The following is a 22,535-nucleotide window of genomic DNA, read 5'->3' as shown; positions in this document are numbered from 1 at the left end:
TTAAGAGATAAGATAAGATAAGATAAGATATTGGCTCCATTTTAAATGAAAGACAGACCATAGAACAGTGCCTGTGTTTTTAAATGCTGTTATCATGATCACAAATTGCACTTTATTTGCAGATTAGTTGCACTTTTAAATTATTGATTGTTTCTACATACTGTCTGTATATATGCTCCATGCTGTTGAGTTGTGCTATTTATTTTGACGTGTGCTGCTGACCTCTTGGCCAGGCCGCCAAATGAGGTCTTGATCTCAATGGGTCTCATTTGGTTAAATAAAGGTTAAATAAAATAAAAATAAGATAAGATAAGATAAGATAAGATACTACTTTATTGATCCCGGGGGGAAATTTGGTTGTTGCAGCCCATTTAACCCAAATATTATTCAGACAGGCTGCACGGTGGTGCAACCCTAACCCTGTTGCCTCACAGTGAGAAGGTTACATGTTCTCTCTGTGTACTCAGGCTTCCTCCCACAGTACAAAAACATGCTCACCAGGTTACTTGGTCACTCTAAATTGTCCGTAGGTGTGAGTGTGTGCGTGAATGGTTGTCTGTCTCTCCAAGTTTGCCCTGTGAAAGGTTTGCAAACTGTCCGTGTTGTACCCTGCCTTCCGCCCAAAGTCACCTGGGATTGGATCCAGCCCCCCGTGACCCCAAACGAGATAAGCGGGCGAGATAATGGGTGGATTATTTGGACAAACTTCTTTTTCCTTTTTTAATGATATATATTTTTTTATTTCTTACTGTCAAAGTAAATCATTTGTGCTCAGTTATTATTATTATTATTTTTTTTTTACATTTTATGCAAATAAAGGAAATAAAGACACAAAAAGTAATATAAATTATAATAGAACTGAAATTCACATTTTGAAAATAAATAAGTCAAAAAACTAATAATAATAGCAATAATAAGAATATTAAACAAAGAGGATAAGAGCGAGAAAAAAAACCTGTAGTCTCACTTTAAAGTGACAATTAAAGGGAAAGCAAACAACTATAACAACAATAAAAAACAAAACAAAATAAAATTAGAGAACAGATATTACTACATTTGGACACATTTCTGACCTTAACACAAAGTTTAAATCAGACTGCTCTTTTTCAGAACAGACTCAGATTCTTGCACAATTGATTTCAAATCCTGAACCCTATGTGTTTACAAAACCTGTACTGAAGTTCAACTTCATAATGTGCTCCACTGGCCTCATTTCATGGCAGCTGGCTGGCGCAGACTAAAGTTATGACTTTATTTTTGTAAAACTATAACACTAAGACTTTATTCTCCTGAATGACTTTACTCTTGTGACATTCCTGCTTTGTTCATGTAAATTCAAGACTTTATTCTTGTAAATAAACTACTTTTTTTTTATCAGAAATGTACATAGTAATTCTGTTAAACTGCCTTTTCCTCTCTATAAAGTGTCCAAAAACTCAGTAGAAACAAACTAGTTCAGTTACGACCTTTTTTCAGTATATCTTCTTGATGTATGGATGCTTTTTGTTCTTCAAAGAGTTCCCTACAGCTGTGAAAGCAGAGAGCGACAGACAAAGGTGCAGAGCAGATTTTGAATCAGTGTTTGTTTCTGACTGTTGGAGAGATGTTTTTTTATTATCTTGTCTCTTCAATCTGATAAAATATTTCTTATCGTGTTAAGCTGCAAAGCAGTTTAGGTTGCAATCACCCCCTCCACCCCCATCTGTGTACCAATCACATCATCGTCATAGCAACCAGTTTAATCCACAGTCAGCAGCCCGGCACCAATCAGCCTCCTACAACGAGAACCTGTGTGTATGTTTGAAGGCTGAAACTAAACTAAAGAGGAAGAGCACGGTGAAGACCCCCTCTGAGCCAATCAGGATTAAACCCCGTCACCTTGTTCTGACCTTATTACAGCGCCCCCTGCTGGGTGATCAGCGTCATCTTTGAAGAGATGAAAGAAAACTTCAAGGCCTGTCAAACCGAGCCGGGGGAAAGTAGATATGTGTCATAGAGTCTGTGGATGCTTAAAGAAAAGTGACTGTGGAAGTGTCAAAAGGGATATTTCAGATCTGTAGTTTTTAAAAGGACTCAAACCAATCCTGTAAACATTTAAAATACGAGTTAAAACACTGCACTGAATTTATTTCTTGAGTTAGAGCATGTGGGTACAATCAGGATAATTTAGTTCAACCATATAAAGTATTTAGAGACGAAAAATATCCTTGTGACTTTCTCTATTCTATCATTAGGTGATGATTAAAGATGCAGTCATTTAGCTTATTCACTGTTTCAAGGTGCCCATGCAACTTCAGTATAAGATACATTGAGCATTATCTTTTTGAATATCCTTAAGTGTTTAAGTCTTATCAAATCAATCTATGAAATGGAATCTGGCACTTTTCACCTCTGCCTGTTGACACTGTGATAAAAGCGTTAGTGTGGTCTCAGGCTGATCTTGAGAGTGGGGAAATAATGACAGTTGTTTCTAGGTAAACTTTAAATCTGTTTCAAGGTACCCTAAAAAAGCTGATGCTTTTCCACCTAACATCTGTTTCAAGGAACTCTTCAGCATCGGTCTGAAGGTAACTTTCAGCTGGTGATTGAAAAAGAGCTTTTGAGTCAGTCTTAAGCTTTTGTTAAACATCCCTTGTTTCTGGACACACTTTAGTGTCCGTATTAAGGTACCCTTTTGCATTATTTTCTAGATGTACCTAATTTTCGTAGTTTCTAGGAACCATCTTCATCCTTAGGAGACTGTTTGTGGTACCCTCTTACATCTGCATCCAAGATACACTACAGCATCTCTGTCAAGGTACCTACAGCTGTTGATTTGAGGTTTCTTAAATTGATGTTTTGAGGTACCATATAGTGGCTGTTTTTGAGTTTTATTCAGTAGCAGTTTTAAGTAACATTACAGTCTCAGTGTCAATGTTACGTTGAGCTTGTGTTTACTAGTAGTATCCCCTACGGCTGTTTTTTTTGGGTAAGGCAGTCTTAAGCATCTTGTTGACAGTACCCTTGTTTTGAGACACCGATATCATTCAGTGGCTATATACAATTACTTTGTAGTCTCTGTGTCAAGATCACAATTAGCCACTGTTTCTTTGTACCCTCTTATCTTGTTCAATGTAGCCTAAGAATGTTTTTTGGTTAGCATGTACACAGAGTCAGACACCCATACAGCTCACAAAGGGGTTTTCTAAAACATGCAATAAATTGTGCCTTGAGAAGAAGCTAAAACAGCCAAAGGGTACCACAAAACAGACACTTGATCGTTACTTAGAAACAGTTGATAAAGGATATCGAGAAACAGTGTCTAAAGGGTATTGTAAAGCAGAAATTAAAGGGCTGCCTAAGAACAGGGAACCCTAATGTGTAGCTTTAAGGGTACCTTGATGAGATATTAAAGGTACCCTAAATCAAAGCCAAAGGTTAAAATGGCTTTTGGTGCTACCCCCCAAAAAACAGGGTCATTTAAGTAGGTTGTAAAGATCTGCAGGGTATGCAAGGCATGAAAAATAAAGAATGAGTCCAGTTTGGACCAAAGTTTAAAGGTACAAATGCTCCCCATGAACCTCTTTTCTCTGTCTAGACAGGTTGCAGGAGCCATTAAGGCAGAACAAGGATTTAATTTATCCACAGGTGCCTCTGTGGAGCATATCAAGAGAGAAATGTGAGCATAAATCTGTTTCTTTTTCTCACACATCAGGACATGTTTTCTTTCTTTCACGCTTACATAGATAAATGTGACACTTTAAGTGCTGAACAGACATTGTTTATTTCCACCCGGCTGTAAACAATGTTATGAGCTCACGTCAGATCACATCTCCACTGGATTTGTTTTTTTCTGCATGACTGCACCCCGTCCAGATTAGTGCAGGTAGTGCAAGCATCACTCTCCTTTCCCCTCTCTCTTTCTCTCTGGCCAAGCTAAGCATCCATTCATCCCTCAACACCATTCATCATCCGGCCAATCACACACGCCTCGCCCCGTGACATCACAAGTGGGTCGCCCTGATCGCCGGATGATTGCGGTTTCTATGCCAACAAGCTGGGGTTACAATTATGTGCATGTATGTGCATTTGTGTGTGTGTTCTGGTCCTTAATAAATGTCCTAAATGAGATCAATGTGGAGTGTGTGCATTGACATTTGATGTCTTCACATGCTGCAGGAGAAGAATAGACAGCCGTTGACCCTGATTTAAATTCTGCTCTCAGGTGTTTCTGTCACTTCAGGTGTTTGATATTCAGAGCAGAGACAGACTGATCCATCTCCAGTGATTTAGAGATTTGTTTTTACAAAACTGCTGCTCCTCTTAGAAGGAATAAATTCAGTAAGAACAAGAAAAAGTGACAAAAGTGTCAAGTATTTTGAAGCTTTTATGATTCCTTATTACCCGCCTTTCTTATTAATTACCAGGCTGTGATGAATACTTGATTCTGATTGGTCAAACTCTGATAACAACTGCGATTCAACCTCAAAAACTCCAACAACAAACCCAGGGACAACATGATCACACATGTCTTATCCAATCAAGCCACAGAAAGGACATCCAACACATTTCCACTCTGCCAGTTGACACTGTGGTAAAAACGTTATGTGGTCTCAGGCTGGGCTTGAGAGTTGGGAAATAATGACAGTTAGCGAGCACAAATGTGAGAGCAGACAGAGGAGCTACTGGACCACAAACATCTGGTTATCTGCAATGAAAGTGTTTTGTTTTTTAAAAAGTGCTACAGTTTGTTTTAAGCGACACCTAGTGGCCTTTTGGGGAAGTGCAACTCAAAGCTCTTCAGCACAAGCTTATCAAAGGTAATAACTCTTCTTCCTGCATTTTTTTTAAAAGCAACCTGAAGGCTCCATGCAGCTTATAATTTAACTTGAGTGTCTATCAACACCAGCTGCAATAATCATCTACACATATGGTTGATTCTAATAGAACAAACATATCTCTAAAAGTTTGCCCAGTCTCTTTCTTTATCACTCAACACAACAAACAGAGTCACCTTTTTTTTGGCAACTCCAAGTCAAAACTTTGTCAACTAAAATTCAAAGACGTACTGTCCATAATGACGAAGGTTTCCCACTGCAACAAAACACACACACACACACACAGAGAACAACACAATTAACTGTGAGTGTATGAGCATCAATCATGTCCTGACAGGCTGACAGCACAGAGACAAGTTGTCCTGATGGATCAGTGAAGAGAGAAATTAGGATGTGAACTTTGAGCTGCTGTAAGTTCAAAAATCAGCAGATTGAGGGAGAAAAGAATGAAGAGGTTTCACAATAAAACTAAAAAATGTACTGCAATGTTCTGTGCTACAAGGTAGGTGAGTTTACGGGGATAGTGTGTGAAATACTGTAGACATGGAGCAAACAGCAAACCCGCTAGTCAGCTAACATTCATGCTAAGCCAAGAAAGACAAGTTTATGTATTCATGCATAGAGCAATTCAAAGTGTTTTAAAGGACTAAAAACAGAGCAATTAAAGCTTATCTTATCTAACTTATCGCATTTGTACTTAGGAAAAAAAAAATGTGTATATCAAATTACAAAAGGTGGAAAGAAAGAAATGTACAAGCTGGATAAACCAATGCTAGCTGGCATAGAACAGGAGCACTAAATGCAAAGCACACTCAAATCTAGGAAGCTCCCCGCTAGCACATTAGCTGGCTAACATGCTTAAACAGAATAGTTATTAGTTAAACATTCTTAAAGCTATGGAGCCAACAGCTAAAACACTAGCCTAATAACAATCATTGCTAGCATAGAACAGAGATTTTGTCAGTTAAATACTTAAGGCTAGTGAGGCTATCATGGTTGCCATCTAACACTGTTATGCTTGTAAAAAAACAGAGTTGTCATGAGCTTGGTACACCCAAAGCTAGGAAGCTAACTCTTAACACATTAGCTAGCTATCACCCTGTTTACCTAGCATTGAAAGAAAGCATTAAAAGCTAAACGTTAATGGTAGGGAGCTACAAATATACTAGCAAACTAACACCATGCTTGGCTAGCATAGGACAGAGACATTACCGGCTAAACAGCCTAAAAGTTAGAGAGTGTTAGAGAGCTTGTCAAATCATATTGCTAAACTATGGTAGCATGAAATAGACATTAGCGGCAAATATACCCAAGCTAGGGCGCAAACTGCTAACACTAGCAAGCTAACAACATGCCAAGCTATGGTTGTATAGAACAGAGGTAGAATTGGTTAAATGTACTTAAATTAGGGAGCTAATAGCAAACACGCAAGCTAGCTATCATGATATTTCACTTTTAAATGTATTTCTATTCTTTTCACAAATTCACAAAATATTTCTTATATTTGTATTTATGTAAAACTTTTACTTAAGTGAAAGCTCTTAATACTTCTAGCAGCAAAATATAAGCTACAAAGTCCTGATCGACTAAATTAGACTAAGTCTTACTACTGGAGGATGTCACAGGTCTTAATTAAGAGAGGGGACTGACGCAGGGGGACACAGAGGCTCCTAGCTGGGCAGAGAGTCTCTGACAGCCCCCCTGACATCCTGGAGCTCCAGAAGCTTTGCCTCATTATGGTTAATTGGTTTAAGATATCAGCACACACACACTCACTCACTCACTCACAAACACAGACCCACACACTCACACACAGTCCTCAGTTATTACATTAGTGTTTCCCCTTGCTTACATAAATTAATCGCTCTTTCTGCTGACCTTTCCAGCTGATTTATGGCTGTATTTCTAAACTAACAAGGTCTAAATATCCCCCTAAAGTATTAAAAGAGATATTATAAAACAATGCCTGCACAGTGAGGACATTATTAATGATTAGTTTGATTCATTTTTGATGATAAAATGGTGGTGGAAGTTTAGAGGAAGCTGGTGTCTCAGCCACAGAGCAGTGCTGCCCTGTGGTTACCCGCCGCTCGTGTCATTTATATTCATAATATAATTAAGTCATAAATGAGGAAATTACTCGGCAAGTAATTGGCTGAGTGAAACCACCCACCTGCCTTCATCTCCTCCCTTCCTTCCTCTGACTCTGTCTGTCTCTTTTCAGTTGCCGGAGCATCATTTCACAGCTGACAACACATGATTTAGAGCTTTATGTGAAAAAAGTGGAAAGAGAAAGTTGATTTAAGCTGCTTTATAGTCAGGAAAAGTCAGATTTATCCTTCTGCAGAACTCTTGAAGTAAATCTGCAGGTAATCGATCAGTGCTTCTGGCTAAATAATCACTAAATGTCTTATCATGGGATGCTTATTTTGTTTTTTATTATCAGAGTTTCAAGCCAACACTTAAAACTCTTATTTGACAGTGATATTAAAGTGATTGCTATTATTTTCGGCTTATCATTGACTTCGGAGCTGAAACAATAAACTCATCAGATGATTGATTGACAGTCTATCAGTTCACCATTTTGTCCTGCAAAAGCTGCAAACCTTCATTGGCTTATGAAATATGCAGTTTCCTTTACTTCATATGATTTTAAAATGAATATTTCTGCATGTAAGGTCTTGTATTCTTGATTTTTGAAGTTGAATCCTTTAATGGAAAATATGTGGCTGAGTAAAAGATGAAGTAATCAATCGTTGGTGGCATCCATAATTAAGGCAATTTGTTTATCTCCCATAGAAGGTCAGGGAATATAATTTACTCAGAGGACACAGAAATGTCAGGGGACGCTTCAGGGACATGAAGGAAAAAATGTTCAAAATGTTGCAGTAACTTTTCATTCAAGTGACTTCCTAGTTTCAATCATAGGCAGATATAAAGATATTAACAAAAGGCACTGTGAGGAGTTTCGTGTTGTGTTGATTCTGGAGACCCCTGTGGAGGATATTGGTAGTGTTTGAAGACTAATGAAGACTGCATTTCCCATGAGCACCATCAGCCACTGTGGTAAAGATGCAGCTCTTGCAATAGTGTGCATTTGTTATGGCATATACAGCGACTTTCTAACACTACTTTTCTTTGTTTAAGACATTTTTTTGCAGGATGAAGAGTCATGAGGTAATTATTAAATGTAACATAACAATGACTAAACTTTATAAACTGTGATTATTACTGTTAGTATGCTTACAGAAGGTACAGAAGGTTTCTAACTTAATTATCTCTGCATAACTTTACCAGCAGACTTCTAAAACACCAACACTTCAGGCTGAGCGCCGAATACCAACACTTCCTTTTTTCACAGAAAATCTAACCTGAGCATAAGGACTAACATTCTTTATAAGGAAATAACTAATCTTGTTGAGTGTTGAGACATTTCAACATCAGTTAAAAACTCCTCACAGCAAGTGAGAGCGCTTACTGCAAGGGAACACTTGTCACATTGTGCACTTGGAAATATTTTCACAGATTCAGCCTGAAGTGTCAAAAACTATTCAGCAAACATTGCTCCTACAAAACCGACATCTCTTTCAACCATACTGAGGTAGAAAAGGAGCTATAACCTGGTTTTCATCAGTACAAGACGTCCTGCGAGCTGCACAACTCTGAGTATGGAAGCTGGAGGTAAGTCGATATTTGACTTCCTCAAGCGTGAAAGCAACAAGTTATCAGCCCCTACTGTGCAGTTAAAGGTTTAAAGGGATTATGGGACATGTAGGAGGTCAGTAAAAACCTTAAGAAGTCACTAGAACTGACACACAAAAAGCACAATATTAAAAGATGTTGTGCTGTTAATAATTAAATTTGTGTCATAACAAAACCTCTGCAACACAACTAACAAACCTCACAGCTCTGAAATGATGGAAAGTAATCCACACCATAACCATAACATCTGGAGAGCTGTGTGTGTGTGTGTGTGTGTGTGTGTGTGTGTGTGTGTGTGTGTATGGAGAGATATTACTTTTAAAGCCAAAGCAGCTTTGGTATTGTTAAGAGTTCAGCACTCATGAAATCACACACACACACACACACACACACACACACACACACACACACACACACACACACACACACACACACACACACACACACACACACACACACACACACACACACACACACACACACACACACACTTCCTCATACACGCCTCAGGATGTGGTCATTAGGTGCAGGGAGAACAGCACTCTGGGAAAATACAGTGAGAGCCGATCTGTGTATGTTAAAGGGGACATATCATGCTTTTTTCATCAATATATATTGGTCTAAGAGGTCCCAAAAACATGTATTTAAAGTTTATGCTCAAAAAAACACTTTGAAATCAGATTTTGGCATGCCTGAAAAGTCCTTTTCTTCATTCCTCATCAGAACACTCTGTTTTCCCTCTGACCACGCCCCCTCCGGAAGTGGATGTGCCTCGGCTCTCCAGCACGTTGATCTAATGTTTACATGTTGGCTGAATATACACGGCTGCTCAGAGATCGCGTTACTTCAACCCTCTGAATCTGATCCTGACGGAGAGGCGCCTGTAGCAGGACCTTTCTGAAGGATTGGTCATAGATTTAGTGTTTCTTGTTGTTTTATTTATCAGTATGTAGACGTGTGTCTTGGTACACAGCTACGAGCATGTAGCTATGTGGCTATGCTAACTAGCGCTAGCACTTATCCATGATAAATCATCCACTAGATCTTCAAATCTGCAGACGTGGGGAGTAAACCCGACCTCTGCCAGAAAGGCAGCGGGACCTTTTATGAAGGATTGGTCACAGATTTAGTGTTTCTTGTTGTTTTATTTGTCAGTATGTCGACGTGTGTCTTGGTACACAGCTACAGCTACAGCTACAGCTACAGCTATGAACATATAGCTATGTGGCTATGCTAATTAGCGCTAGCACTTATCCATGACAAATAAAAATCATCCACTATATCTTCAAATCTGCAGACGTGGGGAGTAAAACCGACCTTTGCGTTTATTAAGAAAGCCTACAACTAGCATGCCTCCCTCCTAAGCTCCTTGTTGGCACATATTTGTGCAGGTAATGAAAAACGGGGGAGGGATTCAGTATTATTTTATACAGTCTATGGGCTGAACAAGCTCCGAGCTCTGACTCCGTGACAGACCGGATATTGTTGTTACGTAACAAAAACACGGAAGTCTGAAACGGCTCGTTTCACACACATTTACAGAAAGGTGTAGAAATCAAAACAGGGGCAGAATGGATTTTTTTCATTCTTGGGGGGTTTGTAGACATGCCAGGGACACATATTTCAGGTAAAGAACCATTAAAAAGTCAATTTTGCATGATATGTCACCTTTAAGACGTGTGTGTGGTTAAATAAAATACACACTCACTGACTGACTCACCATTCAATCCAGTTCTAGTTTAATGGAGTCTGCCTGGCGAAGCTGGGCTGGCTACATTAGTATTATGTGCATATATCTGTGTGTGTGTGTGTGTGTGTGTGTGTGTGTGTGTGTGTGTGTGTGTTTGTGTGTATGCGAGTGTAAGCAGTAAGTTATGTCTGACAGAAGGCCAAAGGAACATTATGAACTCAGAGCGATAAACTGCAAACACACTCACACAGAACTCAATGCATAAACATTTCTCCCCTGTTTTTTTTTTAATGTAGAAAATGAAAATAAATATTGCGCTTCCTTCTTATTGGTAACATCAGACATTTCTGAAGAAAAAAATTTCAACAGTTTTAAATTTACCATTTTTTAGTCACATAGCTGATATTTTTTAAACAGTACAGTCTCAACCTTAACGCATCAAATACGCCAGCAGCAAGAACATGATCATATTCTTGCACTAAGTAATTAACGTTACATATAAACAGTTTAATGTTTGTTGTTAACTTAAGTGGATGATGATAGGTAAATGTTGAAGTAATTAAAGTTAGCATTACAAAATGTTAAAGTTAAATTAAAGCAACAAAGTGTAGCATAACTGTGGAGTAACAGAACGTTTAGTAACAATATAAAAGTTACAAAACATAATGAAACGTAAAGTAACGTTAAAAAATGCAATGTGAGAAATAGTTAAGTCAAAAAATGTTGCAATACAAAAATGTATGTAGTCAGTGACACATGATGTAACAAAACGGATTGATAATGAACAATAAAGTTATGAAACTTAGTAATAAAACGTAATGTCAAGTTACAAATGTAATGTCATGAAAGGTATAGATAAGAAATGTAAAGTCATGAAATGTCAAAAACGTTACTCAAAGTAATGAGAGTAATAAAACAGAATTTATGGATTAAAATGTGAGGTAACAGAAGATTAAGCAATGAAACAAAGTAAGTAAAAATACAGTACGAAAATGTAAAGTATGAAAACGTAAAGTAATGAAAACGTAAAGTATAAAAAATGAAGTAATGAAAACATAAAGTAACAAAAGGTACAATAATGAAAACAAAAAAAAATGAAAACAAAAAGAAATGAAAATGTAAAGTAATGAAAACAAAGTAATAAAAACGTACAGTAACATAAAGTATTGAAAACGTAAAGTAATGAAAACGTGAAGTAATGAAAACGTAAAGTAATGAAAACGTAAAGTAATGAAAATGTAAAGTTATGAAAACAAAGTAATGAAAACGTAAAGTAATGAAAACGTAAAGTAATGAAAATGTAAAGTTATGAAAACAAAGTAACGAAAACGTAAAGTATGAAAACGTAAAGTAATGAAAACGTAAAGTAAAAAAAATTAAGTTATGAAAACATAAAGTAACAAAACGTGCAATAATGAAAACAAAAATAAATGAAAACAAAAATAAATGAAAATTTTAAGTAATGAAAACAAAGTAATAAAAACGTACAGTAACATAAAGTAATGAAAACCTAAAGAAATGAAAACGTAAAGAAATTAAAACGTAAAGTAATGAAAAGATAAAGTAACAAAACCTAAAGTAATGAAAACATATAGAAATGAAATGTAAAGTAACGAAACGTAAAGAAATGAAAACGTAAAGAAATGAAAACATAAAGTAATGAAAACGTAAAGTAACAAAACGTAAAGAAATGAAAACAAAGAAACGAAAATGTAAAGTAACAAAATCATAGGCATAAAAAATGTGAAGTCATAAAGTGTTCAGTAACTTGGTGTAAATGCACAAAGTCAACATTGACGATTGGTCCAATATAGAAAACTAGCCGCAGTCTGACCCTCTCTGACCTCATCTTTACAAGATTTTTTTTTTTTTTCAGTCGCTATTTATGAAAGTGATAATTGGAGAAAACGACTGAAATAAGAGTCTGTACTTTTCACAACATCTTACGTTGTTGGGAAACAGAAAACTCTGCAGGGCTTTGTATCTTGTGAAGTGTCGTGTGAAAGTGTCACCTTCAAAGATTTAAACAAGATAAAAGACAACAGAGAACAGAGAAACATGTTCAGTGAGACACTCTCATATTTGCTTTCACACCCACTGAATCCAAAGAACACTCTGCTGCATTTACACACAGACACAGACACACACACACACACACACACACACACACACACACACACGAGTACAAGAACCAATGTCCACACTCTGCTCAATGTGCTTGTCGAATGTTAATTAAAGCTGCAAGTCAGAGTTTGTATCTGATACAGCGGCTGATTTGTTTCTTTTCAGAGACTAGGATGGTGTGAGGGCCCAAACACACACACACACACACACACACACACACACACACACTGCAAACTCTGCTGGTCCACTTACTCTTTTCTTCCAGGCATTCTCTCTTTTCTCAGCTTCAGGGTTTTTTTTTCCTCTAAAAAATGAAATGAACTCCTGACCTCAATAAACCAGAGAGACTCAGAGGTGTGTATTACTGTGTGTGTGCGTGTTTGTGTATTACTGGGTGTGTGTCCACTATAATAGGGTTTTATCAACGTGCTGATGCTGCTCGTCCTCCCTAAATAAAGTAAAGAATGTCCTCCCATAGTCAGTGCTACTAACAGCACATTTGTCCAAGTTTGTTTATTTTTCTCTTTTTTTTTAATGTCATTATTTAATTTAACTTAATTTGATTGTCTTTATATCTTTATATTTCCCATGTGAATGTGTGTGTGTGTGTGTGTGTGTGTGTGTTAATGTCATGTCAGTCATTGGGTCCACAGGCGCTCCATTAACTAATCGCCCCCTATAGACAGAACGCCAATTAACTTCATCTGTCTGCAGCCAGCTGTTATAGAGAGCACATGGATACTTCAGACACAACTGCAATTAACTCTGACTCTGTGTGTGTGTGTGTGTGTGTGTGTGTGTGTGTGTGTGTGTGTTTCTCTTACTATTCTGTAGCCAAAGGTCACACAGGTTTTAAAAGGGAAACATATTTTCATTACTTTTACAGCATCTGTTAACCCTAAAGTATCAGTTTTAATCAGCGATGGATTTGTTGGGGTTGTTGGAAAGACTCAGATCTTTACTGCAAAATAAAAGTAGAGGTATACAGTAGAAACATACTCTGTTAAAGGTAAAGGTCCTGAATTCATAATCTTTCTAAAAGTGAAAGCTGATTTGCCTGCCAGATCATAGACTGTATAAATAATGGACGCAGTATCCGTGACGTCACCCATCTGTTTCTGAAGCGCTGTTTTGAAGCCAATCGTCGTTGGCAGCCATATTGGAAATGTTGAACTCAACATAACTGCTGTCGAGCGAGTGTGAGGTGAAGAGGCGATTACTATTATTAGGTTTTTACTTCTGCATTGGCTTCAATTCTTGTGGCCGGAGGTTGCCGCTTGGTCCAGATATGTCCGCAAAATAAATGATGTGATTTCGTAAAGGGCACCTGTTTATCTGTTTCTGATTAGTCTCAGCTTCACTGTAAATAATACTATTACTAATATAACTCTGGCTAAAAAATGGAAATTGAATTTTGCACATGAGTTCCTTGTCCTCAAAAGATGATTCACACTTATTTTGGTGGTTTTCTGATGGCTTTTAACGCCACAATGAGGTTAATATTTGTCCTTTTTGATGAAATGTCTCCTCAACTCTTTAATAGATCTCTACAGAATTTGGATCAGTCTTTTAGCTCCCCTGAGGATTAATTATACAACATTTAAATTATAATAATTTGGTCTAAAGACATCTTGTGCCTCTGGGAGCGATTGCCAACTATTTCAGGCCTTAACAAATCCTCCTCAGATTCCTGCTGATAGGAGCCAAAATGTCATTATGGTGAATTGTGTTCTGCCTGCTTTTGCCCTCCATACAGACAGTTTACCTGCACACACCAAAGCCTGCTGACACCTGATGGTCAAAAATACTCAGACTGGGAATGCACTACAAACAAAAACCAAAATCTTCTGGTACTTAAATCCAGACCCTGAATCTGAGTCTTTGTGCAAAGACTCAATATTGACCTTTCGGTTTGTTTTAATCCAACTGACCTGAGAGAAAACTTGACTCCTGCTCCTCTTCTAGGTTATTTTTGAAGGATTATATTTTTATCCTCCAGAAACAGCAGACACAGGCTTCGATATTAAAATGCTTTTATTATATGACTCCCTAGAGAGCTCTGTGTATCATTTTATTGCACTTTGGACCTCTGCAAAGGACACTGGATCATGTTTTATTTTTAGGGGGCAACCAAGAGGCGACTTTTTTTGTTTTATTGTTGCTCTTTTTTTGCCTCGGTGCAACAAAAACAAGCAACAACGTGACACTTCGGACTAACAGAGCCCAGGGTTTGACCTTTTAGCAGCATGTTGATGATGTTTTCATTCTCAAAAATCAAGACGTGGAGTGGGCGGAGCTTCAAAATGCTCTGTGTGATGTGTACCCCCCCCCTCCCTCCACCTCTCTCCCTAATTAGCTGTGTTTGAAAGGTCACAGAGCTGCTGGGAGACACGGTGTATCGTCCTCATATTAAACCTCTCTCACTGTTTGGACGTTTAAGGGATTTTTGAATGAAGCGTGACTCCTCTCTCTCTCTCTGTGTGTCTCTACACATCAGCTCCACTGCAGTTGCCATGGTAACTGAGGGGCATGGATGACGCGCTGTCTCTCCCCTCTATATTTACTCGGTTGCTGTAGCAACGACCCAGACGTGCACCGAAGACGAGGAAGATTAGAGGAGGAAGACGTCCCACAAACAGACACATGGACGGACATTGACTCTAATGCTACAAGGCCAATAGTACGTGGACATCAGGACTTGCCAGAAGGACTTGTGATAGTGGAGCCACAGCCCTGGCTGTGCAGCTACAACAGCACCCAGTCTCCTGATCTCAAGCTCTGGACCAGGTTTGGCACTGTGCTCAATCCAATACAAAATCATCCTGTGTTGATAAAGTCAAGGAGCTGAATATCAGCTCAGGAACAGACCTATCAAATGGAATCATAAAACATAAAGATGGACAACATGCCAGCTCCCAAAAAGTGGAGCCAAAACATTTAGAGCACCCTCTATTGACAGCATAGATCCTCAGGCCCGCCTCCCCCGTATGAACAGATGGGACATGGGTCAAACCATAAAATGAAAATACACGTCAATTAAAAGTTTCTCAAACGTGGTTTCTGTCATAACAGTTAGTTATCATGCTACATTAGTTTGAATTAGTTATTTGATGTAAAAGTGAGGGTATGTGACATCATGATTGACAGCTCTGTTGACCAATGAGGCTCCTGCAGTGCTATGTCCACCAGATTATCAGAGTAGAGGAGGAACAATGAGAGGAAATGTCAGAAACATTAACACAAGAGTCATTGAACTTTCCATAACCATGAGTGTCTGCCTCAAACTGACACAAATGTCTGCTCTGCTGTAGACTGGACCCACCTGAGGGATCATGAATGCTTCATCAACAAATTAAAAGTGTGTTTTAGTCTGAGGAAGGGGCAGGACATGAACACCACAGCTCCACTGGACGATCCCTACTGCTCAGACTCTGTCAGAGCCCATCATGAGGAATAGTTGGATGGATGTCTTGGATGGATGGATGGACTTGTACTTATATAGCACTATTCTAGTCTGTCTAACAACTCAAAGTGCTTTTACACACTACTCGTCCCATTCACCCATTCACACTCAAGCACTCACTGATGGTAGAGGCTGCTAATGTAAGGGACCATCAGTATTAGCACACTGCTGAACAACAGCGGGAGCAATTTGGGGTTCAGTGTCTTGCTCAAGGACACTGCGACATGTGACTGCCTGAGCTGGGATCCGGGATGCAGAAACCGCCAACCTTCCGATTGATAGACGACCGACTCTACCCACAGCCACCTTGAGCCAACTTGAAGTGAAGCTAAAATATCCCTCATGGTAGGTGTTGAGGAGATGCTACGTCTATCTTCTGAGCCCTGAAGCCACTTGCGATACCAGTGTTAGCAGTAGTAGAAAATATGCCCCAATCACAGAAGCACGATCAGCCCTAATCAGAGTGAAATGTTGGCAGTGAGCATTTTGAAGCTGCAGCTAGCTTTAACCATGTTAGTAAGCAAGTTTGTAAAAGTACTAAAGGTCTACAAAACCTTAAAAGCCACAAGTTTTAAAGGAAGTTAGTCACTCTCAAAACAGTCAAGAAAACCACAATTAGCAAGATCCAAGAGTCCTGCAAGGGCTTGTGGCAAAAAAAAGTTGACACATAGACACCCAAATAAGACAACTCAAGTTTTGAAATGTTCCAATGTACTAATGTTCTCCTTCTGGATATTAAATCACAACAACAGGTGAAGCGTGTATAGATGGGGCTTGTTCAGGATGATATTAACACACTTGAGTGAATGCATTAACTGGAGGGACATACTGAAGTACCTCTCTCTCTCTGATCACCTGCAGCGCCTTACACATGCTCTGCAGGTTATGAGATGCAAGGGGCAGAGAGCAACAATAGATCATCTAGTTAATTGATTGCACATGGCAGAGACAGAGGAAAATGTAACATGTCCTTTAAGCTGCTGGAAACGTTCTCGGGCTGTCCATCCAGGTATTGTCTATGTTTGGGGAACACCGAAGGGGTCACTGTATGAAGCACAAATGCAATAAGGTTATTTGTTGTAATAAGCTCAAAGTAATGTCATCTCACTGTAGGAAAACAGTGCTCTTACATTTTCCTTTTAGCTATAATTACAACTAATTTGCAATGCAATCACTGTGCTGACAAGGTGTCAGCTTGTTGGACCCTGCATGTGACTCAGCAACCACAAAACATCACTTGTAAGGATGTGTCAGCATGTAAATATCACCGACAGTTTCCAAAATCCAAAAACGCTGTGCAGCAAACAGAGCGAGCATCTTCATCTTTAAGGCAGCCAACATGGCGTCATGATGTGAAGGGGTTACAAGGAACATCAGGACTGAAGCACACGCATGTTGACACTGACTTTTCCTTCCCTCACTTGAACTCCCCGATCCAACACCTTTAGGATGATCGGGACTATCAAGCAGACCTCATCAGTGATGAACAAATTCATTACTGAGCTGTCTCTGTGTCGTGTTTACCAAGACAGACTAACACAAAATGTTCCTCCATTGTAACAAGGAAGAGGAATCCTAACCAGAAAACCAATCCTAGACCAATGACAGTGTGTTTAGAGTTGTGCTTTTGCAGCAGCTGAGACTGCACACACACTTGCACACACTCTCTGCATCAGCTGTGGTGTGTTTACTGTCAGCTGTTTGTTAATGGTGCTTTAAGTGCTTCGTTCACACACTGAGGGTCTTGTTTTGTCTTGTTCGTTCTATTTCTGTTCAGGCAGCTGAGAAACAAAAAAACATCAGACTGAAACTCTGCTGACACTCATTCATTGAGAATAACAACATTTAATTCACCAGATTGATGCTGCGCTCACATTTCCCTGGATGAGATGCTTAAACTTTGACTTTCCTGTTTTTCTTGATACATTTAACCCTTGGAAAAAAATGGGATTCAAGCACCATCACCATTCCTATCAGTCAAATGAATTATATCAAGTTATATCCCTTCATGCATGGAGATGCTTTAGGTTAATTTATTTCATTTCTATTCAGGAAATTCATTAACTTAACTCTGATAAGCTGCCGTCTTCTGTTCCCTATAATCTATTATCTCAATTTTCTAATTAATCTAACAAGCTTTAAGTCATTTATTTCTCTGTGTTTGGTTACTGTCCTGAAGGCTGCTTCTGCTCATCATTTATTATGTGAATTTAATAAGCAACAAGTCAAATTTGAATTGCTCAGTGCACAAAGTGTATGGTTGACTTAAATGCAAGCACATGGTTTTCATGTGCGATACTAAATGTGCAAAGTGGTCAATTTCCTGGTTGTTTGAACATAAACTTGAATTCCAAAACTCAGAAAACAGTCAAAATGGAGCTCTATTTATGTAACACAGCTAAACACAGGATCACAAAGTTTGGGATTAAGCAACTGGTTTGCTGAGTGTTGCTAGGGATAGTAGAGCTAGCACCACCAGCCTTCAGTCCTCCTTACAGGTTAATGTCCACATGCTGGCTCCAGTTGAGTGGTTACACACCAGTTTAACCTGACATAGTCCACATCTAACTTTAACTCATTTTCCTAGATCAAAACAATGACAAACCACATAACACCACAAGATACCAGCTGTCATCTGTGCCAGTTTAGATCCAGGGAGTATTCAAGCGGCAACCTCCGGTCTCTAAATATGAAGCCCATGCGAAAGTGCTATAAACTGCAGTTCAACGAGTGTCCACTTAAGGCTGGCTGCAGAAACACCAGAAACCACATACACACCAATTCAAAAAAGGACGATCTTTACAGCATTAATAAACATGTTTACAGCCTGGTTAAAAAAATGGCTTAGGGGGGTTAATTTTTTAAAAGCACGACGATTCAGAAGATATTAAGATTACATTTTTGCTCAAATAAGGACGTGACTGACTTGATTGACAGGCGGGAACACATAGCTGTTGGCTAGGAGGCTCAAACCCCGCCTCTTTATCTCACACTAAGTTTGGTTGAGTTCAGCATTACCAATATGGCTGCTGCCGCCGACATTGGCTTCAAAACAGTGCTCAGGAACAGATAGGTGATGCCACGGATACTATGTCCATTATTTATACAGTCTATGGTAGTATAGCATAATGGCAGTAGTAGTCAACCAAAGCTACAGCCCCCGCTAGTGGTGGGTGGCTCCACTGCAGCTCAGATACAGGCACACACTCACATCCCAAGACAAGAGTATGTATAATTCAAAAATTTGTCTCATATATTTTGTAGATTGTGTTTTTCTATTTATCACCCAGCTGTGTTAAATACTTGATCCTAATTGGTCATAACAGCAGTTATATACACTCATCAGCTAAAGCAATGTTTGGGTCAATCTGATAAGACTCCTATGTTAAACGCATCAGTGAAAAATAAAGCCTGTTGTGTTGTTGTACCTTCGGGTTGAGGACCAGTTGTTGTTCGTCAAAGTGCAGCAGAGCGACTGAGTTTGACTCCGAGTTGTTCACGAAGATCTGAAGGCAGGGATAAAGGGACGTTCCCTTACAGTCCGTACCGCACGTAAACACACACTCGAACATCTCCTCTGGACGCAACACCGACACCACCTGCAGGGAGGAAAGACAACAATTAACTACAACTATCTTTGATTTTTTGGGGAATCTACCACTTGCTAAGACTGCTTTGACTTCAAGACTGCTGGTAAGTTAGAAACATTCTCATTACAGGACTGAAATATGCTGCAGGCATGAACATAAATACCGACACACAGTCATAAACCATCAATCAATGCAGATTTGATAAAAGTGGGACATTTCTTCATCGCTCAGGAGGTCCGACAGCAGCAATAAAGTCCTAATAATGTGATTTATGTTATACTAAGCTGTGGATTAGTGAATGACGGAGTGGACTCTCAAAGCACCACATGATTTTGGATGATTTAAAGCCAAAACAACTAAGGGCGTCCACTCTCTGAAATGCACAGACATTATTCCAGGACGATGCAATAAGCTAACAGCCGAATAAATCAAACTGGTAGGAATACATCATCGGCGAAAGGAGCGAGCCAGGAGAGCACCAGACTCCCCGGCTGCCTGTAATTCATGTCATGAAAACACTGAAAGATCCAAAGCGCTGTGCAAATGGTTTTAATAATCCACAGAGGGAAGTGATGCAGACTGAGGGAACCAAATGTCCTGCAGGTGGACAAACCTGCTTTGTATTGACAACCATGAAGATTTAAATAACTCATTCAATTAATAAAAAACAGCCTGAAGCTTTTAATGTCCTGTCAGCGCTAAAGGTTATGTTTAGGACAGCTACATGAGGCGAATAAAGGAAAGTTATAACACTGCGGATTAATTCCTTCAAACTTAGAATAGAACAAATTGAACCCACAACATCAATTTGTCAGTGCATAAACACGGAGTACAGAGTATTTAAAATCTATGGTGCATTTACTTTTGTTTTATTATATAGAAGGAATCAACTTGAAATATACGAATGAAATAGCTTTAAATCAAACCATAAGTCAATGGAAACCTCATCCACACTTGTCAGTTTTTCATTACTTAATTTCAGGCTGTAGCACACAAGAAAACTGATTGGATTCGTTATGTTATTTCCAACGGGAGAAACAGAACAACAGACCTAATGAATCATTAAATAAAATCATAAGCCTATAGCACCATTCAGTGAGCCATATCTTTACATAAAGAGACTCTTCAGGGAGACGTAAAGCACAGAAGAGAGATGAATAACCTGAGAGGAAAACGTGAGGCGTAAGTTTTCTATTAATTCTAGGATGAATGTCTGGATGCCACTTCAAACTGTACGTCATATTTAAAGGTATATAATAAATCATGGGCTGATTTGTCTCATTATATTCTGATCGATGATACATTTTTCTTAAAGAAATGGGGCAGTCCATTGGCTACCATCTGTTGACCATACGCCTCTAAGTATGTTGGCCAACTTTTGCACTGTATTGTTAACAGACCAATTACAAGCTTTAGAAGCGAGCATGTGTGCAGATCAAATGTTAAGTGACATTCATCCCCTCAAGATGTGCCTGTAAAACCAACCAGTCATTTCTTGGTTCATTACATCCACAAGAGGAGCACCCGTTCATCTGTTTCTAGTGAGTCTCAGTTTCACTGTGAATAGGAAGCTACAAAGAGGCCTCACTTTGGCGGGATGTACCCAAAAAATAAATAAATTCTTTCTGATTTCCTTCTAATTAATGGGTCATAAGTTTGCTGACATCATGAAACAGATTGGTAAAAAGTAAAAAGTCAAGCTTTGACAGGTCTGTCCTCAAGAGGAGAAGAAAACAACTATTAAAATAGTTGGTTTGTTGAATGGAGGTCAGATCAATCTTTTGTGATGCATTCAAGGTAGTCTGGAAATCTAAACGCTGATTGAATTTAGTGACAAAGCATCAAAAACAGATTGTCAGCACTTGCATGTGTGATATCTGTTTATAGAGATAAATAAAGCATCGTCAGGTTAGCTCCGATGGGGGCTAAGTTGTGATTAAAGTGGATTGTGTTTTGCCTGCTTTTGCTCTCCATACAGACTGTTTTTTCCTGCATACACCAACACCTCCTATACCTGATTGGTCAATACTTCTCAGACTACATACAGAAACCAGAGCACTTCTCAGACTAAAATATAGACCACTATTCAACATTTTTATGATGCATATTTAAATAGAGATATTTGTTTTTGACACACATCAAATGACAGCATCCAGAAATTACACTACCTGATATCTCCCTGATTCACCTCAACTTACTCCAGCCTGGATCAATAACACATTTCCATCCCCTGAGATCGACTGTTTCAATAAATCAGCAGGAAGAAAAAGTGATGACACTTCATAAGACAAAAAACAGCGATGACGTCCAGTTTTGACTGATGATTGACAGCTGAGTGTGAGCAGTGCTGTCAGATCTCACGGTCTGATCACCTTCACTGTCTGTCACTGATGCACGGATCTGTGTCAGGGATTGTCTCATTTATCACCTCGCTGTGGACAGGAGGCTCCAGGAGATAAACACAGATTATAGATTGTTCCAATCACGCACTTTACTATAAAAATATGTTATATTTATGATTAGATGCAATTCAAATTTTTACTTCCTCTCTGTAGTTACTTTGTTGATCATTTATCTAGACAGTTTTTTTTGCACATAATCCTCAAATACCTCACTCATCTTACATTTTGATGCTAATCTTTTAATTGTTTTTACTTGTGAGTCATATTAGTAATGTGATTTGTGCTGTATTCCCTGTACCTCTTGTAAAATACTTAAGTAGTGACAGCAAAATATAGTCAAAGTACCAGTTGATAACAACATTGGTATCTCAGCAGGAACAAATCCACAAAAAAATACTAAAAAAAAAAAGACGCCTCCACAAATTCACTGCCAAGTACAGATGAAGCAGCAAACAGTTTTTTGCATATATCAGTCCTTGTGGTGCAATTTTTTTTTTTGAAAATGTAATAATTCTGCAATAGCTATTATTAGTCTACTAAAAATACTGCAATTATCCTGCACTTTAACAACTAGGGAAGCTTGTTTACAGTATTATGAGCCACTACTGCATCGTATGACAAAATATATATATAAAGAAATAGCTCTGTCTTTGATTTTACTGGCAAAAATTGCCATTTTTATAAAAAATATTATACAAATATTTATTTTGAAGACACAATTGTAACCATTTATGAAGTTACACTCCT

At 38.6% G+C, this 22,535-nt stretch overlaps 1 protein-coding gene across 1 annotated transcript in view; it reads right to left on the bottom strand.

Annotated features, from left to right (window-relative positions):
- Positions 1-22,535, bottom strand: part of LOC117804782 (calcium-activated potassium channel subunit beta-4-like) — a 28,122-nt gene that overhangs the window by 4,982 nt on the left and 605 nt on the right. The window contains exon 2 of the mRNA XM_034673140.1: positions 19,225-19,395. Coding sequence (XP_034529031.1) covers positions 19,225-19,395 — 171 coding nt within the window. The remainder of the gene's footprint in view (positions 1-19,224; positions 19,396-22,535) is intronic.

The sequence above is a fragment of the Notolabrus celidotus genome, chromosome 21, assembly GCF_009762535.1.
Source record: "Notolabrus celidotus isolate fNotCel1 chromosome 21, fNotCel1.pri, whole genome shotgun sequence".
Lineage (NCBI taxonomy): Eukaryota > Metazoa > Chordata > Actinopteri > Labriformes > Labridae > Notolabrus > Notolabrus celidotus.
The sequence above is the reverse complement of the archived record's forward strand: the minus strand, read 5'-3'. Positions and strand labels throughout refer to the sequence as shown.